At 39.6% G+C, this 24,866-nt stretch overlaps 1 protein-coding gene across 7 annotated transcripts in view; it reads right to left on the bottom strand.

The window, feature by feature from the left end:
- dock7 (dedicator of cytokinesis 7) overlaps positions 1-24,866 on the bottom strand; it is a 185,727-nt gene that overhangs the window by 21,849 nt on the left and 139,012 nt on the right. For 4 of the 7 annotated variants that reach the window (XM_073063221.1, XM_073063214.1, XM_073063215.1 and 1 more), the window contains 9 exons: positions 21,943-22,039; positions 21,244-21,378; positions 19,492-19,644; positions 19,218-19,376; positions 14,891-14,991; positions 13,218-13,410; positions 3,911-4,054; positions 363-494; positions 80-94 (listed from right to left, as the gene is read on the bottom strand). In XM_073063221.1, the coding sequence (XP_072919322.1) occupies positions 80-94; positions 363-494; positions 3,911-4,054; positions 13,218-13,410; positions 14,891-14,991; positions 19,218-19,376; positions 19,492-19,644; positions 21,244-21,378; positions 21,943-22,039 (1,129 nt within the window). The remainder of the gene's footprint in view (positions 1-79; positions 95-362; positions 495-3,910; positions 4,055-13,217; positions 13,411-14,890; positions 14,992-19,217; positions 19,377-19,491; positions 19,645-21,243; positions 21,379-21,942; positions 22,040-24,866) is intronic. The other 3 variants (XM_073063219.1, XM_073063216.1, XM_073063217.1) reach the window with 1 other exon arrangement.

The following is a 24,866-nucleotide window of genomic DNA, read 5'->3' as shown; positions in this document are numbered from 1 at the left end:
GCAGCACACACGGGCAAAGCATTCGCATGAGTCTTAGAAAAGACATTAGTGCTCCAACATCAACTGAAGTGACACCTACCTCCCAGCCAGTACTCTGTATAACAGAAAGTAGAGTCATGTCAAATAGTCACACAACAGACAAGTTCCTGTAAAGTTGGGATTACATATGCAAAAAGCAAAGCATGCACGTACACATTTAAATGTACTGTATTCTTCTGGACACGTAATTCCAATTGTGCTATTCATAGAGGGAAACTGAATTAAAGTCACTACTTTAAGAACTTACCTAAATCAAATATTCACAATTATATTTTTTCAAAACTTCTGAATTTAAATTTAAGTGAAGACCATAAATTAATTACCTGATGAACTATTTTGCTGAATGCATCTTGGAGTCGACCATGAATAGTTGCTAGTTTTTTTGCATCACGATTGGCCTCATGGATTGGAATTAGAATTTTGTAAACTTCATTAACTGCTTCGTACATTCCAGCCTGTTATTTGAAAGCCCAAAGTTATTGATAATAGCAAGTACAATGAGCCTCCTGTTTAACAGTATTTGTTTAAATAAAGTACATTCAAGGCAAGTTATGATTTTGCAGACATCAACAAACAATTGAGAATGTTTTCTTGCATCAAGAGGCCAAGCTAACAAGTTTCTTAGAGCATTTTTTCCCTGTATCTGTTAGTGGTCACTAAGTGAAGCACTGCTCAGTTATAAATAAAGGTGGTGAGCGAGATCTGTGAACTGATTGTATTTATAGGCAACCTAATTTTGATTCATATAGATAGCCATCTAAGCTGTTACCAAAGTAACTATTATTCAATAAATCAACAGTATTATAGTCTAGCAATGCTTAGTAAATTCTGATGAAGTCACATAGAGGAAACAGTTGATATATTTAGACTTTCAATAGGTCTTTGATAAAGGACATGTTTCTCATTAAGATTGAAGGCTGAGGAATGAAAGAAACATCAGGGATATAAAACTAGATTGTGTAGCAGGAAACAGGAAGTGGTTAAGAGTTATTTTTCAGACTGTAAGTATGTGTTGGAACCTGGACTGCTGTTTTTCTTAAAATATACAGCACTGTGTAAAAGTCGTAGGCACATAGATATAGCTAAGTGCAAATTACTGTAGTAATTTTATGTAGTGCACTGTGCTCGTGCTAAAATAAAACAAATTTGGTAACCTGAGCGAGAGGTGATAAACCTGATTCTGATCTGGGTCTCTATTGTGGTCTGAGATTGGGAAGGAGCCAGGAAGAGGGGAATCATGGTAGGCAAAATGGGAAGGAAAAGGGGAGGGAGTGAGATGTAACAGAGAGACGTTCTTTAATGATCAATAAATAAATCGTTTGCAATCAAATTACCTGGCCTGGTATCTCAAGGCTGGGTGTGTCTGCACCCACACTCCCCCCCCCCCCGCCCCCCCACCCCTGGCATTCCTTCTCTGCCACCTGTCCCACAGCTGTCCTGCAGCGCTCCTCCCTCATCCTTTACTCTCGTCAGATTTACAAACTTGCTCTCTGCTCCACATTGACTAATACAGTACTGTCCAAAAATCGTAGGCACCCTAGCTATACATGTGTGTGCCTAAGACTTTTGCATGGTGCTGTAATCAATGACTTTGAGCTGAATGCACAGAGCACAATTTCCAAAGTACCAAGTGTCAGGGACAGAGACAGTTTCAAGGAGAAAAGCAGAAATGAGGGGCTGATAGCAAATAAAAATTACTAAGAAATGCCAGGTTTGGTATTTTGGTAGGAAGAAAATAAGAAGTACAATCTAACCCTCTACGATCACAGCGGAGACAGAGAGTACAGCAAAAAACTCAGTTACCTGTGCGACATACGTCTGCGGTACAGACACCATAATGATGTCAGTGGTTGATATAGCGCTGGTTACAAGAAGATCACAAAGGGTATACAGAGAGAGAAGATATGGGGAAATTGTTCCCATTATTTTAGGGAACAAAGAATGAAGATGACTGGGAAAAAATGCAAAAGTAACATGCAGAAAAACATCTTTATTCAGCCAGGTATAGTAGCAGAGAGGGGTCACAGTGTCATAGTAGTACAGCACACATCCTCACTAAGCTGCTCAATTAAGCTCACCCCATTTGCCTGCATTGGGCCCATGTCTTTCTGAACTTTTCCTATCCATGTATGTCCAAGTGTCTTTTAAATGTTATAACTATGCCTGCCTCAAGCTCTTTCCACATATTGCTCCTCAGATCCTTTTTAAGTATTTCCTCTTTCACCTTAAAACTACACCCTTGCCTTGGAAAAAATAGACTGTGCACATTCAACTTAGTTATACCTCTAATAGTTTCATGCACTTCTTTAAAGTCATCCTTCCGTCTCCTACATTCAACAGGATAAAGTCCTAGACGGCCCAACTTTTCACTATAACTCAGACCCTCGAGTTCTGGCAAAATTCCTGTAAATCTTTGCTCTCTTCCCAGCATAGTGATGTCTTTCCTATAACAGAGGGACCAAAACTGTATACGAAGCTGATCAAAATGCCCCTGTCACTTTTGAAAACCTTATTCACTGTCTATGATACTTTCTATTCCAGTGCATTCAAAAGGAATTTGGTGAATAGCCGAGGAAAGATTTTCAGGGAAGGGGGAACAATTTGGGGGAGTGGGGTAGAGACTCACTGGACCCAATATCCTTCCACTGTGCTGCAACTGCTCTCTGTAAGGAGCCCATGTTATAACTCATGACATACACTCAAGTTCAAAGTTCTCTGGCTAAGGTGCGCTACTTAATTGCTAAATTATATTTACCTACATTCTAAACAGTAATTGGCACAGCTTAGGTTGTGAAAGATGAGTGTTCACCAAATGGGATAGCCCTAATGACAAAGATCCACCAAAATCTGAAAATGTAATCCAAACTTAAATTCAAATATTCTTGTTCAGGGAAGAGTAAACTCTCTTATTAATCGTTGACCGCTGTATAAATGGATTTATTAACCTGCTGCAGTGACATAATGAAATATTCCCTTTGGGCACCCTGATGGTAATTGTTTGGCACTGCATTAGAACAATACAAAAGCAACAAAGCTACAAACTACAGAATGGGATGGAGAGGAAATTGGCCGCGACTCTCTGCACTTTGTTATACAGCATTTGATAAACAAACATTGTGTTGCTTGATCAATATTCTACCAAACAGATAAACTTTCTTTGGCTTTTTTTGTTGCCTAAATAAAATTTCATTGAGGGGACTCAGCAATGTATATATTGATGTAAGGCATGAATTAACTATGCTTAAACTACGGGAAACTCAATGCATAAACTCTTATCTATGTTAAATGCAGGAGATGTTTTCTCATGCCTCCTTATTTTCCATTATTAGTATTGATTGATCAGGTCATAATGGGCCAAATGGCTTACTATCCTATTCTACATTCTGGAGTCTACAAATAAACTCTTGATCTGTTTCCTCCACACGTCTGTACACAGAACTTAAAATGCAGAAAACACATCCAGGAACCAAACATCAGGCATTTTTTCTAACTATACACAAAAAAGCTGGAATTAGATTTGTCACTGGTACATAATAAGTCCACCTAAATGCATTCTGCAAGCAGATAAACAGGGAAATAATACATATACACACACACTATATATACTTTTGTTCCTTTACCCCATTAGAAAATGAGGAATGTGAAATCAGAACAGGTTGTTCAGATCATCAGACCCACTCTTTTGATGGACTATGCACAATGTACCTAATTTTAACTCTAATTAACTCATTTAAGCTCATCTTTCTCAAATATGACGTGTCTATCTGTAAAAGATAGGCATTCACTAACTTTTATTTCATTCACATTGCACTTGGTCTGGTGATCTTCATTGCACCCACCAAGAGAGCAAGACAAGTGAAACAATAAGTACCATTGAAAACAGGTCTGCAGCTTGTTCCATCAATCCTACAAGACCAGCTTCTGTAAAATATTTTCCAGAGCAGATTCCTTCCTCATCTGGCGAAAGTACATCATCCGAAACTGCAGACTCCTCCAAAACATTAAAAGAGATGTTCTGGAAGGAAACAGAGAAAGATATAGTTAATTTCAATGACAGAAAGCTTTTAATTAAGGTCATCAATTCAGCTCACTATTGATTAAAGTCTCCACAAATACAGATGAACAACCATGAAAAACAATTTGCCTATATTTCTCTCAAGAGTTATGAATGTAACCAATTAACTTCAGTCCATTCAAAGAGAATTTCTAGAGTCCTCACGGGGATTGTGCCTCTGCAGAACAGGTAAATCCTAACCTAAGCTTTGTTCCACTTTACAGTTCTGCAGAATTGCTGTGAATGAAGAGCAGTTGTTTCCAACTTTATTTGGGTTACTACCCCCTTGGCTCTCAGACCACAACCCCAGTGACCCCTCTGTTCCTGGCCGTTCCATAAAAACTATAATGGATCTAAAATATTACTAAGCAACTGCCATCAACCGATCACTTGCAATACCAGAGAAACAACAGACTGGATCATTGTGACGCCACCATCAAGAATATGTACTGTGCTATTCCATGTCCTCACTTTGGGAAGTCTGATCACTTGTCTGTACTTCTACTCCCTGAGTACAGGCAGAGACTGAAGACTGCAGCACCAGTAGTGAGGACCAAGAAGGTTTGGACAAGGGATGCACAGGAGCACCTACAGGACTGCTTTGAATTGGTGGACTGGACTGTATTCAGGAATTCATCTTTGAACCTAGATGAGTATGCTGCAGTTGTTACCGACTTCATTAAAACCTGTGTGGATGAGTGTGTTTCTACAAAGACTTACTGTACATTCCCAAACCAAAATCTGTGGATGAACCAGGAGGTACGTTGTCTGCTGAAGGCTCGGTCTGTGGCATTCAAGTCTGGTGACCCAGGCCTGTACCAGGAAACCGGATATGATTTGCGGAGGGCTACTTCAAGGGTAAAGAGACAATTTTGAACGAGGTTGGAGGCAACATTGGATTCACAGCAAATCTGGCAGGGTCTGCAAGACGTTACAAAGTGAAACCCAATAGCATGAATGGCAGCGATGCTTCACTACCAGATGAACTCAACGTCTTCTATGCCCACTTTGAAAGGGAGAACACAACTACAACTGTGAAGACCCCTGCTGCACCTGATGATCCTGTGATCTCTGTCTCAGAGGTCGTTGTTAGGCTGCCTTTAAAGAGAATGAACCCTCGCAAGGCAGAAGCTCCTGATGGAGTACCTGATAAGGATCTGAAAACCTGTGCCAACCAACTAGTGGGTGTATTCAAGGACATTTTCAACCTCTCACTGCTATGGGCATAAGTTCCCACTTGCTTCAAAAAGGCAACAATTATACCAGTGCCTAAGAAGAATAATGTGAGCTGCCTTAATGACTATCACCCGGTAGCACTCACATCTACAGTAATGAAATGCTTTGAGAGGTTGGTTATGACTAGACTGAACTCCTGCCTCAGCAAGGACCTGGACCCATTGCAATTTGCCTATTGCCACAATAGGTCAACAGCAGATGCAATCCCAGTGGCTCTCCACATGGCTTTAGACCACCTGGACAACACAAACACCTACGTCAGGATGCTGTTCCTTGACTTAGCTCAGTATTTAATACCATCATTCCCATAATCCTGATTGAGAAGTTGCAGAGCCTGGGGCTCTGTACCTCCCTCTGCAATTGGATCCTCAACTTCTTAACCGGAAAACCACAATCTGTGTGGATTGGTGATAACATATCCTCCTTGCTGACGATCAACACTGGCACACCTCAGGGGTGTGTGCTTAGCCCACTGCTCTACTCTCTATATATGCATGACTGTGTGGCTAGGCATAGCTCAAATGCCATCTATAAATTTGCTGACGATACAACCATTGTTGGTAGAATCTCAGGTGGTGACGAGAGGGCGTACAGGAGTGAGATATGCCAACTAGTGGAGTGGTGCCGCAGCAACAACCTGGCACTCAACGTCAGTAAGACTAAAGAGCTGATTGTGGACTTGAAGGAGCACATATCAATCCTCAAAGAGGGATCAGAAGTGGAGAGAGCGAGCAGCTTCAAGTTCCTTGGTGTCAAGATCTCTGAGGATCTAACCTGGTCCCAACATATCGATGTAGTTATAAAGAAGGCAAGACAGCGGCTACACTTTATTAGGAGTTTGAAGCGATTTGGTATGTCAACAAATACACTCAAAAACTTCTATAGTTGTACCATGGAGAGCATTCTGACAGGCTGCATCACTGTCTGGTATGGAGGGGCTACTGCACAGGACCAAAAGAAGCTGCAGGAAGGTTGTAAGTCTAGTCAGCTCCATCTTGGGTACTAGCCTACAAAGTACCCAGAACATCCCCAGGGAGCGGTGTCTCAGAAAGGCAGTGACCATTATTAAGGACCTCCAGCACCCAGGGCATGCCCTTTTCTCACTGTTACCTTCAGGTAGGAGGTACAGATGCCTGAAAGCACACACTCAGCGATTCAGGAACAGCTTCTTCCCCTCTGCCATCCAATTCCTAAATGGACTTTGCAGCTTTGGCCACTACCTCACTTTTTAAAAAATATACAGTATTCTGTTTTTGCACTTTAAAAAATCTATTCAATATATGTAATTGATTTACTTTATTTATTATTATTAATTTTATTTTATTTATTACTACTTTTTTTCTCTCTTCTAGATTATGTATTACATTGAACTGCTGCTGCTAAGTTAACAAATTTCACCTCACATGCCGGTGATAATAAACCTGATTCTGATTCTGAATCTTAAATTCGGATATACAGTGAAAGAATATAGGAACTACAAACTCAAAGCAGTGAAAATAATAGCAACAAATATTCAAATCTCTTTATAGCTACAAATGAGATTATTTCCTTAATTACAGTAAAAACAACTTTCATCAACAATTTTAGAGTGTACATTAGTAGTCCAACTATTCACTGCATCATTGCTTTTTCAAGTTTCAATGAGATGGATGGGCTTGATGCAATGATATCAGCTTCTCAATATCAGGCTGAATGTCACTCAGGAGTTTCCAATCCATATGTTCAGTCATTTGTGTCTGTTTCTTTGCTTTGAAAGAAGTCGGGTAATTGCACTGAAATCGCGCTCCACTAAATATGATATTGGAAAGGCAATAAAGAACATTTTGAAATTTTTTACACAGTACAGGATATTGTTCAGAGATTTCTTTCTGCAAGCAAAAGTCGTGATATGATTTTTTAAAAATCCCAGCTTCAGCTCAAGATCAATTTGTGGAGAGATCAGTTCTTCCACCATCCTTCCTGTTACTACCTCATTACAAGAATCCAGGAATTGATTTATTACCCAATCTAGAATTTGGATCAAGAGAAGTTCCTGAAATTTCCCTGACATGTCTTTGTGCAGTTCACCCAGGTGGTCACAATACGCTTGAAGATCATTATCTGGTATGCTTTCTCTCTCTTCCAACTCAGAGAGACTTGGCAACTGGAAAAGGTTGTGAGGGCCAATGTTGCACTTAAGTAGGGTTAGCTTGGACAGAAATGTGGATAAAACTGATTTGACTTTGATAAGATTCATATCATGTCCTTGCAATTAAAGATTGATTTCAGTAAATTTTGTAAATAATTCTGACAGGCAATGTCATGCCTAATATTCTTGAATTGATTATTGAATGCATTTGAGTCTTCAAAGAATTTCATCAGTTACAAATAGTGCATAAAAGTAACTCAGGAAGTTTCCTTTTGAGAGCCACCTGACTTCCGTGTCCAAAGCAAGCAGATAAACCATTCATCAATACAAAGCTCTCGAAATAGTTGAGAATTGAGAGTACGGGACTTGATTTTATTTACCGATGTGATAACAGTATTTAATGCTTTGTGCAACTGAAAACTTAAGATTTTTGCAACAAGATATTGTCCGTGAATTACACAATGGTACATATGTTAGGTACAACTTTTTTCAAGAAAGTAATAACCCCATGGTGATGGGACTGCCCAGACTTGTTGCCTGGCAAAGTTGATTCATCCAACTGTAGAGCAAATTCTGTTGTCCTAAGTATGTTGCACACGTATCTTCCACATTCTCAGACATTTAATTTATTCATCTTTGAACAGAGTTGTCGCCGAGTGGAGTTGCTTTAATTATTTGGTTTGATGACTAATGCAAAACTGTTTTCAGAACCTCCTTTACTGCTGGCAGATCAGTTCTTCTCCAGTTGTAGGAGGCTTTCCAGATTTAGCAGTGTGCAATGAAATGTATGAAGCACACAAACCATCACTGTTTCGTTGTGAAGTGCTGGCAAACATGTTTTGAAGTGTTTTTCATTCCTGATTGAAAGTAAGCCAATTTCCTGTTTGCTTTATCAGAGTGTATTCTCTTCAAATGTTCAAGAAGCCTGGACAGTTTAATTGTCTCATTTGAAAAAAACTTTTTCACACAACAGATACATTGGCTGAGTTGGTTGTTTGCTGCTGGTATAACTCCATATTTCAGATATTTCTCTTATACTGTCTATACATTTTTTGTTTGATCAGTTTCTGCCATTTTCATTATGGATTAATGACCAGAGTCAGTCACCTGTTGTTTAAGTCCAACCTCAAGCACTCTGATCAATAATCAGGAAATTATTAAGGAAATAATTTATAGGCACTGTATCTGATGATATGGTAACATATTGTTGAAGTAGCACTTAAATGTAAAATAGTGTAAGGAAATGCATAAAGCACCAAAAACCAAGGAGAGAGGGAGCATATGAGATAATGTCTCACAAACAAATGTGACATTTACAGAATAGAAAAGAAAAGTGATTTTCATTATTCCTAGTTCAGGACCTGAGCATCGCTGGTGTTATTTTCCTTTTTCAAGTCACCTTTGAACTGAGGTTTTGTATGACCATTTCAGAGGGCTTTGAGGAGTCACCACACGTAGGCCTGAGTTAATTGCTTGCACATTAGTGCCAGTAATGATATCAGCAATAAGTCTAAATAAGTCTAAACTTTAGCAAAAGCTGCCCATTTGAGCAGGTTATAAGAAATAGCAAAATCCGTGATTCAAAGGTTCTCTGTGAAGTGGAAATGGCTGGTGGACATCTCCCATAGTGGCTACAAGTCCACTCACTGGAGGGAGGATGGAGCACACCATACACGTTTGTTAGCTTGCCTATGGCCCTCATCCTGGATCTTCTAGTCATTGTAATTTGGTACTGCATTTTGCCGTGATCAAGATTCTCTATGAGAGTTTGAGGGCAGCTTCCATTTTTTGCCAGTAGAAATGCTGAGTTTCTTGAAAGCTTGCTTTACCTAATCCTCACTGTTAAAGAGCCTAGGATATTGTACAGTTAGCCCTCCTTATCTGCAAGTTCCGCATGAGCGAATTCAACCAACTGCGAATTGGGAAAACCTGGAAGTGCTCTTCCAGCACTTGTTGTTTGAGCATTGTTCGCCTCGCGTCTCGTTCGTTCACTACTTTGTTCCTGTGAAAAAAATGGCTCCTAAAAAGCAACTAGGTGGTCAAAGCAATTCCTCAAAGGCTAAGAGGGAGTGTAAAGTGCTATCTCTCACCAAGAAAGTACAAATATTAGAAGCATATCACAGAAGCATATCCCTGTCACTGGCCAAATTATACGTGAAAAAGCTCTTAGTCTCTATGAGCACTACTGTGACGGGGTTGATGAGTTTCAAGGAGTTTAAGGCTAGTAAGGGATGGCTGGCTGGCTACGTAAAGCGCTATAGCCTCAAGAACGTAAAGATGACGGGAGAATTGGCATCGGCTAATGCCAAGGCTGCAGCAGCGTTCCCAGAGGAGCTCAAGAATCTCATAGAAGAGAAAAGCTACCTTCCAGAGCAAGTCTTCAATTGTGATGAAACGGGCTTGTTTTGGAAGAAGATGTTTATCAACAGGTGCAAGTGTTAAAGGATATGATTCTTGACTACAATCCTTCGATGGAACGAAGCCTCCATGTCACCCGATGGATAACAACATGCCGACAACCACTGCAAGATTTGTTTGATGATGCAAAGAAAAAGAAGAGACAGCTTCCTAAAACAATGTTTCTAACTAAAGCATCTGCAATTCTGAAGTCTCGCTGTTCAATGCTGTAAGATCCTTAGCCCTCAACCTCCACAGTTCCTGACTTTAGTATTATTGAGCCTCCTCCAATGCATCCTTACTCCCTAAACAAGTGTAGCAACTACTGTAGGGTATTACAAGTTTTACTCGTTGTTCGATCATTGTTCGCCACGTGTCTCGTTCATTTGCTGCTTGTGTTGTGAACGAGAGGAACATGTTGGTTTTTTTCTTGTCAATATTCCCTAAACACGACAGTGTAACAACTATTTACATAGCATTTCCATTGTATTAGGTGTTATAAATTCTGTAATCTAGAGATGATTAGAAGTTTTACTCATTGTTTGCCTCGCGTCTCGTTCGTTCGCTGCTTGCGTTGTGAGCGAGAGGAACATGTATAGTTTTTTTTAATCAATATTCCCTAAACATTACAGTACAACAACTATTTACATAGCATTTACATTGTATTAGGTATTATAAGTAATCTAGAGATGATTTAAAGTATACGGCAGGATGTGCGTAGGTTATATGCAAATACTATGCCACTTTATATAAGGGACTTGAACATCCACATTTTTTAGTATCCGCGGGAGATCCCAGAGCCAATCCCTCGCGGATAAGGACTGTATGCATTTGTTGCATTCTGGACTGTATATAGAGTACCATCTTTAGCAGATAATCTTGAGGGATGTGCTTAAGGTGACCATGCCAGCAAAGCCTGCAAGCATTTGGCATAGTACATGTGAACTGCAAGCCAGTTCTCTTAAACATTTCCTTGTCAGTAACAAGGACTCTTCATAATTTTTCTGAGACATTGAAGGTGCTAGCTCTTGAAGATCTCAGCTCTTCTTTGGAGAATCTGATCCGGCTTTTGCAGCCATGACTACCGAGGACTCCGGCTAATGGACTTACACATTTGTGTCCACGATTGGCAGCTTTTGCTTCAGATACCTTCTTGAGTTAGATGAATCCTGTGGAAAGTTAATTCATGGAATCATACAACATTTATATGGGACTTGTCAGAATAAATCCAAACTCATTATGAAAGTTTGGCCAAGACAGAGAAGAAATGTCTTCACATAGATGGTGGAGAGTCTTTGGAATTCTCTAACTGGGATGTGGAGGTTGAACTAATGTGCAACCTCAACACATACTGTCCTTGTTAGCTATTAAAAGAATTTAGAGATATGAGGCTGGTGCAAAAAAATAGCATTGAGATAAAAGATTAACCATAAATTTATTAATTGGCAGAGCAAGCACGAGGAGCCAAATGGAACATTCCTGATCAGCTTCTTACTTTCTCATGATACATGAGGTGAATTTGCCAAAGAGGACACAGAATAGACCAAATTTGACATCATCCTCTTTCGTCCAAGCTTAACCCTGAGGATTTGCCTAATTTGCACAGGTAGAACATCCCCCTCCCGATATAACTACTGAGTGGCAACAGTCCGTTTCACAAAAGTTTCAAATATACTGAATCAGGAAGTCCAGTTTGAGAAATTAGATTTTAAGTAAAGAAGTACAAATGTTCAGGTAAATAGACTGTAACCATAAAAGGCCTGTGAAATGTAGGTCTGATGCGGTATATAAAGAAGACAAAGGAGTACAGCTTCAAGAGTTCCTTGAAGACCTTTAGAGACATGGAAGCAAAAAGATACTACATTTCAAAGCATTTAGGCCATTCACTGAACCACACATTGAAGTCCTTCAGAATGCTACGTTACAAAGTGCCATGTGTTTATCTGCAATGTGTTGTTAGAAGAAAGAAGATTGACTGTCAACAATAGCTTTAGGTGAGGAAAGGTCCTCATCTGCAGTTATTTTTAAAAGTAAGTAAATCTGGCTATGCAATAAAAATAGCAAGTCAGTCAGCATCTATGCATCTAACTCTGTTAGAGTTACTGTTCCAGGTCAATGAGCGTTCATCAGATCAGTCATCAAGCTTGATAGATAGATAGATAGATAGATAGATAGATACTTTATTCATCCCCATGGGGAAATTCAACATTTTTTCCAATGTCCCATACACTTGTTGTAGCAAAAACTCATTACATACAATACTTAACTCAGTAATAATATGATATGCATCTAAATCACTAACTCAAAAAGCATTAATAATAGCTTTAAAAAAAGTTCTTAAGTCCTGGCAGTTGAATTGTAAAGCCTAATGGCATTGGGGAGTATTGACCTCTTCATCCTGTCTGAGGAGCATTGCATCGACAGTAACCTGTCGCTGAAACTGCTTCTCTGTCTCTGGATGGTGCTATGTAGAGGATGTTCAGGGTTTTCCATAATTGACCGTAGCCTACTCAGCGCCCTTCGCTCAGTTACCGATGTTAAACTCTCCAGTACTTTGCCCACGACAGAGCCCGCCTTCCTTATCAGCTTATTAAGACGTGAGGCGTCCTTCTTCTTAATGCTTCCTCCCCAACACGCCACCACAAAGAAGAGGGCGCTCTCAACAACTGACCTATAGAACATCTTCAGCATCTCACTGCAGACATTGAATGACGCCAACCTTCTAAGGAAGTACAGTCGACTCTGTGCCTTCCTGCACAAGGCATCTGTGTTGGCAGTCCAGTCTAGCTTCTCGTCCAACTGTACTCCCAGATACTTGTAGGTCTTAACCTGCTCCACACATTCTCCATTAATGATCACTGGCTCCATATGAGGCCTAGATCTCCTAAAGTCCACCACCATCTCCTTGGTCTTGGTGACATTGAGACGCAGGTAGTTTGAGTTGCACCATATCACAAAGTCCTTTAGTTTTGGATGTAGTTTTACATCCAAATGAAGGACTTTAAATTCAGGTATAACAAGATACCAAATATAAAACAGGTAGTTCTCCACATGAACTAAATTCACAGTTTCATACCACCATGTAGGGCGTGTTTCTGTAACAAAGATCTTATCAAACGATATAAACCATCACTTGGCCCAACTGCTCTGTGCCTGTACTGGGAACCTACAGGAGCCCGCTCCCATTCTACTTCAACTCACTCTACCAGTACATTCTTCTGTTCCCTTTTGGGATGGATCTTCACTTTGCATCAGGCCACAGGTACCTTAGGAATACCAAAAGTCAGAGGATAAAGCAGGAAGGTTCTATCTTACCAGGTAATTTTATGCAAAGGGGAAAAAATGTGACTGGTACAACTTTACCTGAAAGCTCACACACCCAACAGGAAGGTACTTGCGATCCTCCAGCATACTTAGGTATTCTGCTACAAGTGCTGCTGAATGCACCAGGCACTGTGCTGCTTCAGCACGATTACTCTTCTCTGAGTGCTTTCCAGCCATGTTTTGGAGCCATGTCAGACGTAGATCTGGTGATGTTTGGTATCCTTTAGCAATCCTTTAGATGAAAAGAAAAGAAATAAACATGCAACCTCAAATCAAAATGCTACAAATATACCAGTTGTTATTAGCTTTCTTCTCCTCTACCTTGCCACCCTTGTCCCTGCCAATCTTCAAATGTTATTACTTCCTCTCCTGAAATCATCGCTTCATCTCTGCATGGCTCAATGAGTATAATCCAGCTCTCAGGTATTTCACTTCATCTTTGACGAGCGATATTCAACCACAAAAGAAAGCACTACCAACTCCACGGACATACAGTGGCCATCAGTGATCACTTATCAGCCACAAGCAATTGCTTTTTCAGCCTACATGTGAGTGCGCTTAGTGAGACCAGACCATGTAATGAAGCTTGAAATCTTAGTTGCATCAGTCACTTGTATGCTAGGTAGTGGATCAAACAATGCTTTACAGGAACTCTAGAGCTTGTTGCAATATTTCATCTATTTTGTGAATCAGCCAAATGATTTGTTTCCAGAGATTCTGTTCTTTGATTATCTTAATATAAATGTTTAAATACATCTAGCCATACTTCTAAATCAATATTCTATTTTCCTTTACTGGATACATTATTATCAATTACAATCTACATTGGTACTACTTATAGCATAGAATAACAAGTGTTTAAAACTGCATGGTTACTCTTACGCCGAATTTAGCATGGGACGGCTTCCATGTGAACCCACTTCTCTACTTGTCATTCAGTTAAATGTCTGGTATGTTTTAGCTGTTACAGGTAAACTGTCAAAATCAACTAAGTGGAACCACATCTATGATAGTTCAATGTTCTCAAATGCCTTTGGTGATTATTCAAATGTTACACTGTTCAACACAGAGTATCCCTCCATCATATAAGCTTGGGAAAACTTAGAACTGTTCTGCCAGGATTCAAATTAAAATTTCTTACACACATTCTTAGCTATTATTGACATGTATTAAATATGTTTTTGGGTCAAGCTAGACACTATGTTTTCAGATAAGTTGTCAAACTTACATACTTCTGTGAGGGGAAGAAAAGGCAGGCACTTTTTTAATGGCTACGTGAAGTGGCCATTCCCATGCACACCCCAACCATCAGTTTCAATGTTGGAAGCCAAGCAGTCTCTTTAACTTTCAAACAATTGCATGATCAGATCAGAAGGATAACAAATGGTACTTAGAGAGTAAGACAAGCTGGGCACTAAAAGACAATGAAACTCGGACTGCACAATGGTAGTAGTGGAAACTCCAAGCAAATTTCATAGTCTAGATTGGTATCCACTGATTCCTACTCAGACATGCATTATCCAACATGCTGCATCGCTGAACAAGTATGGAACAAATGCCTACTGCTAATTTAATGTCTGAGTGATCAGGAATGCTGGCAACCATGTGGCTTCGTGTATCAGACTCTTAGAAAAGCAGAGGATAAAGGAATGAACTTAGAGGGAATATAGAGAGTATCCCACATTACCCGCCTGAGAGCTGCTGAACGGTACCTGTACATGAGATCAATCAGCATCTCTGGATCTTCTTGGTGTTCTTTCATTTTCACGGTGTCTGACAGGATCATGTGCAGATTGAAAACTAGATCCTGCACCTAGAATGGACAGCAGTGATAGTGAAATACATGAAGAATAGCCCAAGTTGCTTGAATTTCTTTTTCAGACATTATTCAAAAGCAAGTCCAAGCATGAAAACGAGAACATGTAAATAAATATAATTTAAACAGTGAAACTCATGCAAAGCCAAATCAAAGTTTTTTTTAAAGATTCCTACATTATATCAATCACAGGCATGTGTTCCTAAAATGAGCAAGAAGATGGATGTCCTGAGCTTCAGAGTGCCTTCTACAAAGATCAGGCTACTTCCCACCAAACATTTAAAGTAGAAAGTTCAAAATTCAAAGTAAATGTATTATCAAAGAACATATATGTCACCATATACAACACTGAGATTCATTTTCTTACAGGCAAACTCAGTAAATCCATAATCAAATCAATGAAAGACTGCATCCAACAGGATGAACAAACATCCAATGTGCAAAAGACAACAAACTGTGCAAATACAAAAGAAAAAAAGTAATAATAATAATAAATAAGCAATAAATACTGAGAATATGAGATGAAAAGTCCTTGAAAGTGAGTCCATAGGCTGTGGGAACAGTACAGTGATGGGTGAATGAAGTTGAGTGAAGTTATTCCCACTGATTCAAAAGCCTGATGGTTGGTAGTAACTGTTCCTGAACCTGGTGGTGTGGGTCCTGATGTTCACGTACCTTCTTCCTGATGGAAGCAGCGAGAAGAGTGCATGGCCTGGGTGGTGAGGATCCTGGATGATGGCTGCAGCTCTCCTGCAACAGCATTCCTTCTAGATGTGCTCCATGGTGAGGAAGGCTTTACTCGTGACGGACTGAGCCATATCCACTACTTTCTGTAGGATTTTCCATTCAAGGGTAATGGTGTTTCCATATGAGGCCATGATGAAACCAGTCAATATACTCTCCACCACACCTCTATAGAAGTTTGTCAAAGCCTTAGATGTCACAACGAGTCTATGCAGACTCCTAAGGAAGCAGAGGCGCAGCTGTGCTGTCTTCATAACTGCACTTATGTGCTGGGCCCAGGGCAGGTCCTCTGAAATGATAACTCTGAGGAATTTAAAGTTACTGACCCTCTCCACCTTTGAGCCCCCGAAGAGGACTGGCTCATGGACCTCCAGTTTCCTTCTCCTGAAGTCAATAATCAGCTCCTTGGTCTTTCTAACGTTGAGTGAAAGGTTGTTGTTGTTCATTCTGCAGCAGGCATTCAATAAATTAGGTCTTCCTTTGACAAGAGGTTGCTTCAGGTCTGGTCACAGTCTTCTCCAATTCCCATATTCTGGAATATAATCTACTCCTCTTCCCGATAGTGCAAATTCATAGAAACATAGAAAAACTACAGCCCCTTCAGCCCACAAAGCTGTGCCAAACATGTTCTTACCTTAGAAATTACCTAGGGTTATCCATAACCCTCTATTTTTCTGAGCTCCATACACCTGTCCAGGAGTCTCTTAAAAAACCCTATCGTAACCACACCTCTACCACCAGCCCATTCCACGCACTCACCACTCTGCGTAAAAAAACTTACTCTTGACATCTCCTCTGTACCTACTTCCACGCACCTTAAAACTATGCCCTCTCATGCTAGCCATTTCAGTTCTGGGAAAAAGCCTCTGACTATCCACACAATCAATGCCTCTCATCACCTTATACACCTCTATCAGGTTACCTCTCATCCTCTGTTGCACCAAGGAAAAAAGAGTGAGTTCACTCAACCTATTCTCATAAAGCATGCTCCCCAATCCAGGCAACATCCTTGTAAATCTCCCCTCCACCCTTTCTATGGTTTCCACATCCTTCCTATAGTAAGGTGACCAGAACTGAGCACAGTACCCCAAGTGGAGTCTGATCAGGGTCCTATATAGCTGCAACATTACCTCTCGGCTCCTAAACTCAATCCCACGATTGATGAAGGCCAATGCATCGTATGCTTTCTTAACCACAGAGTCAACCGGCACAGCAGCTTTGAGTGTCCTATGGACTCGGACTCCAAGATCCCTCTGATCCTTCACACTGCCAAGAGTCTTACCATTAATGCCATATTCTGCCATCATATTTGACCTACCAAAATGAAGCACCTCACACTTATCTGGGTTGAACACCATCTGCCACTTCTCAGCCCATTTTGCATCCTATCAATGTTACACTGTAACCTCTGACAGCCCTCCACACTATCCACAACACCTCCAACCTTTGTGCCATCAGCAAGTTTACTAACCCATCCCTCCACTTCCTTACTTCAGGAAGAGGATTAGAGGACCGTTTATTCAGTGATCGAAATCAAAAGGGGTTGTATTTATGATTTCTTACTGACACCAGTTAGAATTATTCTAAAAATTATGAGGAATAGGTTTTGAAATTTAGCTTACTTGTAGCTGAATGGGTGAATGTTGCTGTGTGTGGAAATATATAAGACAGTTAGTGAATACTTCTCTTCAGTTTTCACTGTAGAGAAAATGATGGAAGTTAAGGAAATGGGAGAAATGACTGGTGATGTCTTGGGCCACATTAGTGAGGAGGTATTGGAGGCTCTAAAGTCCATGAAGGTGATAAATCCCCAGGTCCTGTCTGGTGCAATCTTGGACCACATAAAAAGCTAGAGAAGAATTTGCAGAGGTCCTCGCAGAGATTTTTGCTGTACCTTTGGCCAAAGGTGAAGTTCCACAGGACTGGAGAGTAGATAATATGGCATCACTGTTTAAAAAGGGTAGCAAAAACAAGCCAGGAAACGACAGGTAGGTTAGTCTGACACTGGTGTTAGGTAAAGTGGTGGAGGGGATTCTGGAGGGACAAGATCATTTGGAGAGACAGAGTCTGATTTGGGACAATCCATATAACTTTGTGCGTGAAAAGCCGTGTTTGACAAATCTTCTAGAGTTCTTTAAGGAGAGAACAATGGATGTTGTCTATATGGACTTTATCATGGCCACTGACAAGCTCCCTCATAGTAGGCTACTCTGGAAGGTTAGATTGCATGGGATGCAAGAAAGATAACCTACTGAGTTCATAATTGGCTTAGTAGTAGGAAGAAGAGGATAATAGTTGAGGGATAGTTCTTAGAGAGGAGGTCTGTGTCAAATGGAGCACCACAGGGGTCGGTGTGGGGACCTTTGTTGTTTGTGGTTTATATAAACCACTTGGATGTAAATGTATAAGATATGCTCAGTAAGTTTACAGATTATACTAAAATAGGTAGTGTTGCAGATAGCGTAGAAGGTTATGAAATCTTGTGCCCCTTGGTTCAATTGGCACGTAGGCCAAGGACTGGCAAGTGGCTTTCAATCCAGGTAAATGTGAGGTATTGCGTTTTGGGAGATCAGGGTAGGACTAGGGCCCGGTGAAGGGTAATAGAACAGACAGAGGAACTTATGAGTTCAAGCGCATAGTTTGCTGAAAATGGCACAGGGTGGTGATGAAAGCATTTGGCACACTGGCCTGAAGTCAGGGCATTGAGTACAGGAGTTGGGAAATTATGAGACAGGGGAAGTTATGCCATTATATAAGACATTTGAGGTTGCACTTGTACTGTGTACAGTTTTGGTCAGCCTAGTATAGCAAAAATGTTATTAAACTAGAGAGAATGCAGAAAAGATATAGCAGGATGTTGCCAAGACCTGGAGGCCAGTGTTACAATGACAGGTTGCATAGACTAAGGCTTTATTCCCTGGAATGTATATGGAAGGGTGACCGGATAGAGGTATTTAAGATCATAAGGGTAATAGACAGGGTGAAAGTATACAGATTTATACCAAGGAGGAGATGCCAAACACAAGAAGACAAAGATTTTAGATCAGAGGTGAAATATTTTTAAAGAACATCAGCGTGGTTTCTTTGTGCAAAGGGTGGTGCATATTTGGAATGAGCAGCCAAAAATAGTGACTGAGGGAGGGATATTAGCAGCATTTAAAAGCCATCTGGATAAGTAAATGGACACAAAAGGTTTAAAGACCATGGGCCAAATGCTGGCAGATGGCAGCAGCTTGCAGGCCAACACAGTTGGCGTTGACAAGTTAGCCAAATGACCTGTTTCCATTCTGTATGACTTTATGGCCAATATTCATTCTTCAAACAACATCACTAAAACACAATATCTGGCCATATATTTCACAGATTTGTTGATGTTGCTATGTCAGTTTCTACATTATAAGAGTATGAAAACTTCTGAATTAACTGCAAAGGACTTGGTGAGATACTGTAGTTCTAAACTGTACTATGTAATGAAGTACCTGATCAGGGAAGGTTGTTTCTCGCAATTCCAAGTCTTCCTCAGCATATGTCAGTATTGTTTTTAAAGAACGCCTGAGGAACTCTTCATTAAAATTTTGTGATGTTCCAACCAGCGAAGAAAGGGACATGGTTACTTGCATCTTCACCCTTGCAAAATTCTGTGAGCAAAAAAAGTTAATAATTAATTTTCCTACTCATACTCGATTTTTAACATCAATTAGAAAATACAGCATCTGAAGAGGTTAAGCAAAGCTCATTCATGAAAACACTTACATTGCCAATCTCAAAGTTTTGCCTCATGAGGAGGTAGAGTGAGGCACTGGCATGTGCTCGGATTGTGCCAATACTGCTGCTGCAATGTCGCAAAAGCCTTAAGCAAAGATCAGCACATTGTTCCGTTTCTTCTTCAAAAAGGAGCTCAGGAAACTGTAACATCAGAAATTAATCAAATGAATTCCTATCTTTTATCTTATATTCTTGAAGACAAGGATTCATATTTTCTGCAGTATTCACCAAAGGTGATGAACAAAGCCTCTCAATATTACATATTGATAATAATTTTCCCTTAATAATAACAAGTATAAACACATTTTATACATGGAGAATCTCAGAAAATCCCTTTATATGAAGAGTGTCTGACAACTACATCAAAGTGGATGGTATCAAATGTGTCCTCTACTCTCTGATTATCCCCTTTTCACAATGCTTCATCCTTAGTGTACAGTCAGTTCATTTAAGGCAGGATTTTCCAGAGTCCAATTTTAAATAGTTGAACATAACTAAATTCATGACATGGCCATACCAGTGCTGGCCTACTATTGAAAATAAGCTACTTTTAAAGTCAAGATTTAAGATCTGGCATGGCAATGACGATTACCTGTCTGCCTAAGTTCACTGCTCAGGTTCTCTGTGGAAAATAATGCAATTCAGCTATAGAATCAAAGGAAAGCTAATTATCAAAAACAGAAAATACAGTATTACAGTATTTGTCAAAAGAGATTAGTAGGTGACTTATAGTTTGATATTTCTTTTGATCTGAAAGAAACTAAATGGAATCTTTTCTTTTGCATATTACAGCTTAACTGTAATAAAAATTTGAGATTTTTTTCAATAAACTGATGGATTTGCAATTAATCCACTATATAACAATGATCTTTTACATTCATCAAACTGCAGGCTTTCAATCGGTGCACGGAGCAACCTTTCAGTCTGTTTTAAGTACACGAGGCTTGCTGCATCATGTACAGTGAAGTTCATCACAGTGGCTCCAAACAAAATCAGATATCAAGATTAGAGGAGCTATCCTACTTCATTCTGGGTTTTGTTTTGCATTCTTCCGATGTCCCCAGGAATGGGTAGCAACAATGACAAATTCTTCCTGCATCAAATCCTTACAAACAAAAAACGAAATAGCACTGATTCCATGAACCTGGGCTTAATTCAATTAATGAAATGTTGGAAGTTTTGTTTACTTTTAACCATTTCAGAGGAAATCGTTAAAATTTGAAACCATGCAGAAAATGTTCGTGCATTAAATGTTTCAAAACCAAGATAGAATGTAAAACCAGCAAGACAAGACTGAGAAGGAAAAGATCTCTTTGCATTTTAATAGGACTTAATTCCATATGACTTCAAACCTGAATTCCTCACAATTAATACTTTCAGACTGGAAACAGGAAGGGGTGGTGGGTAGGTTGGGGCAGGGGAGGTGCGGGCTGCCTTTCCATTTCATATTTTTTGTAATAAAAACCAGGAGCACATTACCAAATTATCTCAAGAACCGTAGTATGAAATGTCCAACCTAACAAAACTATTGGTCCCAGGTATTTTCTCTCATTGTTTAGTTGTGCAATGCTTCACACAATAATAATTTAGATGGGTTTCACTGGAATCAACTGATCTTGAAACTCAATTTACCATTTAATGTCGTATCTTAATATGGCACAGTGTGTATTAAAATTCTAGGAAGTAACCCTTGAGTGGTTTATGGGCTACATTAAAGTCCTGTAGTGATTGAGCACTTACTTTGGACACCAAGGCTCTCTGTGTGGCAAAACAATGCTGTAGGTAAAGAGCACTCTGGTTACAGGCCATTGTGTGAAGAAGAACCTTCAGCACCCCTCCAAGCACACTCTCTTTCGACTCAGTCACCGAAACAGTCTGTAGTAGTAGAAAATAAAGATTACAGCAACAATTTTAAACATTCAACAAAACGTTTTACAGTGTCAATAATTAATCCTCTTTAAAACACAACTTAGCAAGGGCACTGATATAAAGAATAACGATCCTGGGAGTACAGGAAATCCATCAGGTGCAACACTGGGTGGCTGCGAAGCTGGCCCAGCCAACATTGTGCAATGTCAGTTCTCAGGAAAGGGCGATCAGATCCAGGTCTATTTAGTATCAATGGTGTAAAATAACTTAACACCTCAAAAATGCATTCCGTGTTACCAAATGACCAATCATATCTTCTACATACATTTCTGTTATTCAAGGATATTGAAGAATTCAATTCTATTAGCCAGCTTTAAGGAAATTTTACACCTTACAAAAATGATCAAGACTACGTATATATCAACTTACACAACTGAATTAAAGTAAACTTTCAACCTTTGCACAGGCTGAATTTTTCATGATCTTAAGGTAGAAGGCATTGTAACCAATATTAAATCTAGGTTAGTGTGCAAATTAATGATTTCTGGTTCCTAGTTCTTGTTCTCTTACCTGAACAATTATTTCCAATGTATCCAAAATAATAAGGTTTGCTTCTGTTGCAAGGTTACCATCAATCAGTGCTTCATGTTCCAACTCAGCTCTCGATCTACCATACACAAATATACTGTCAGAAACTGTTCGGATTTCTTTTTGCTGTGCTTGTATTATGAGCATCCTTAATTTATTACTAAAGATGGCAGACTTGTTTAATTTGAAGGATTACCAAGATGCATACATTCAAATTAGTCTGTATGTTAGAAATATCCAATGTAAGATTAATACTTGTAATCAATATATTTTGTAAGATTTTGTTTTCTTCCCTATGTGCAATTGGTAGTCATTTGAATTGATGCCAAGCAGAGATCCCAGTACCTCACGATGGCCTAAATTGTCAGCATCCTGGGGTAGACGAAGAAAACAAATTGTTTGCATAATTTTATCTATCGTAAATCTGAATAACTTGATAGCAAACAATTTGAAAAAGAATTGCTAGTCAGTTCTCCCCACTACAAATGATAAAATATACAGTCTTAATACTTCTTCCATAAGCTAACCAGTAACCTGGGAACTTGCTAACCAATGTAGTTCAGTTTCATAAATTGCCAGTGATAGCACATTGAGTCACTAGGGTAAGTTCAAAGTAAATTTATTAGCAAAGTACATATACAGTACTGTGCAAAAGTCTTAGGCACATATATATATACACACACAGCTAAAGTGCCTAAGACTTTTGCACACTACTGTATTTGTCAATGTGGAGCGGAGAGCAAGTTTGTAAATCTTGCGGGAGCAAAGGATATTGGAAACGATGAGGGGGGAGTGTTGTGGGACAGGTAGCAGAAAAGGAGTACCAGGTGCAGGGAATGGTGTGGGTGCCAACACACCCAGCCCTGAGGTACCAGGCAAGGTTATTTGATTCAAAACAATTGGTTTATTGATCATTACAGAATCTCTCCCTGTGCTTCCTGTTCCCTCCTCTCTCCCTTCCTCTTTTCACAACCATCATTCTCTTCTTCCTGCCCACCTTCCCACTCTCAGTCCACAATAGAGACCCTTGTAGGAGTCAGATTTATCATCATTCACATATATCATGAAGTTTGATTTTTTTTTGCGCAGCAGCACAGTACAATAGATCAACTTACTACAGTACTGTGCAAAAGCCTTAAGCTCCCTAGATATATATTTATATATAGGTATATGAGCCTAAGACTTTTTGCACAGTGCTGTATGTCACCATATATAATCCTGAGATTCATTTTTTTGCAGGCATACTCAGTAAATCCAAGAAACATAATAGAATTGATGAAAGACCACACCTAACAGGACGGATAAACAACCAATTAATTAAAGTTAAAGCAAATAAAAATTAAAAAAAAGCAACAAATATCGGGACCATGAGAGTCCTTGGAAGTGAGTCCAGAGGTTGTGGGAACAGTTCAGTGTTGGGGTGAGTGAAGTTGAGTACAGTTATCCCCATTGGTTCAAGATCCTGATGGTTCAGGCGTAAAAGCTGTTCCTGAACCTGGTGGTGTGGGTCCTGATGATCCTCTACCTTCAAAGTATGTCAAAGAGTAAAGCAAAAGTTCTGCTTTAAATCATTGAAATTGGGGAGGGGAAAAAACTTGCAGATCAAGAAAGAAAATGCTACTTTCTACAGTGGGATGTATTCTGCTGAAATGGATACCTTTGTTTATTTATTATGCCTTAATTAATCAAGCACAACAAGAGTTATGTCTTCTAGACACCATCGCTTTTACAGAAAATGTAATAAATATATTGCTCAATCTCTCTTTTTGTGTGCTTCTATTGTCTGGAAATCTGTATGAAGTCTGTTAAAGCTTACAGCATCTGTAAGGCAGCTATGTAAAACTCGGGTCAGGGTACATTTGGATTATTGTCACAGTACAGGAAGGATACGGAGGCTTTGGAGAGGACGTAGAAGAGATTCACAATGATATTACCTCTTTTAGTGATGAGAATTTGTACTGACTCAGGATAGTTTTCTCTGGAGTGTCGAATGCTGATGGGATGACCTGACTGAAGTACACTAACTAATGAGAGGCATAGATAGTGCAGATAATCTTTTTCCCAGTATGGAAATGTCAAGTACTAAGCGACACAGTTTTAAGGTGAAGGGGGAATGTTTAAAGGAGTCTTACATGGTTAAGATTTTTAATGCAGAGAGTGCAAGATGCTAGAACGTGCTACCAGAGGAGATGGATATGACAGCAACGATTAACAGGCATATGAACAGGCAGAGAGTGGAGGGATACATGTCCAAATGCAGGCAATTTAAAAAAGGCTTCATGGTCACCATAAACATGGTGGGCCAAGGAACCTGGTTCTGTACTGTTTTATGTTTTAAATCTAATTAACCACCAAGATAATGTGGACTTTCTAATTGTGATCAAAAGATGAAATGAAGCTAAGAACGTAAATAGATGTGCAGTTAACCATGTATGTGGTAGCTGTTAGTTGGTGGAAATAGGGCAGCTTTGATCAGCTTGATGGCCTATACTTGTCTTCTTGCAAAGGGGAAAAATGAAGGTGGCTTACAGCACAGGTTTAAGCAATTTAACACTATAAATAAACTTTGGTTAGAAAGAAGTATGGAAAATCCATAGGTAGTGTCCTTTATTTGAGCATTTGAGTGAAAATGAGAAGTTCCCCATAGTTTCTGCACCCAAATGCAATGACATCTGGGAGAAGATCCAACAGAATATAGCAGTACTTAAACAGTAATTCAAGCATTAATTTTGAAACCATCTTCTGCATGTACTTCACTAATGAATCTATCGAATGTTGAAAGGTCTTGATAGAGTGGATGTGGAGAGGATGTTTCCTATAGTGGGGGGGGGGGGGGGTCTTATATCAGAGAACACAGCCTCAGAATAGAGGGACATCGATTTAGAACGGAGATGAGAAGGGATTTC

This window comes from Hemitrygon akajei, chromosome 12 (genome assembly GCF_048418815.1).
Source record: "Hemitrygon akajei chromosome 12, sHemAka1.3, whole genome shotgun sequence".
Lineage (NCBI taxonomy): Eukaryota > Metazoa > Chordata > Chondrichthyes > Myliobatiformes > Dasyatidae > Hemitrygon > Hemitrygon akajei.
This window is presented reverse-complemented; position numbering and strand designations above follow the sequence as displayed.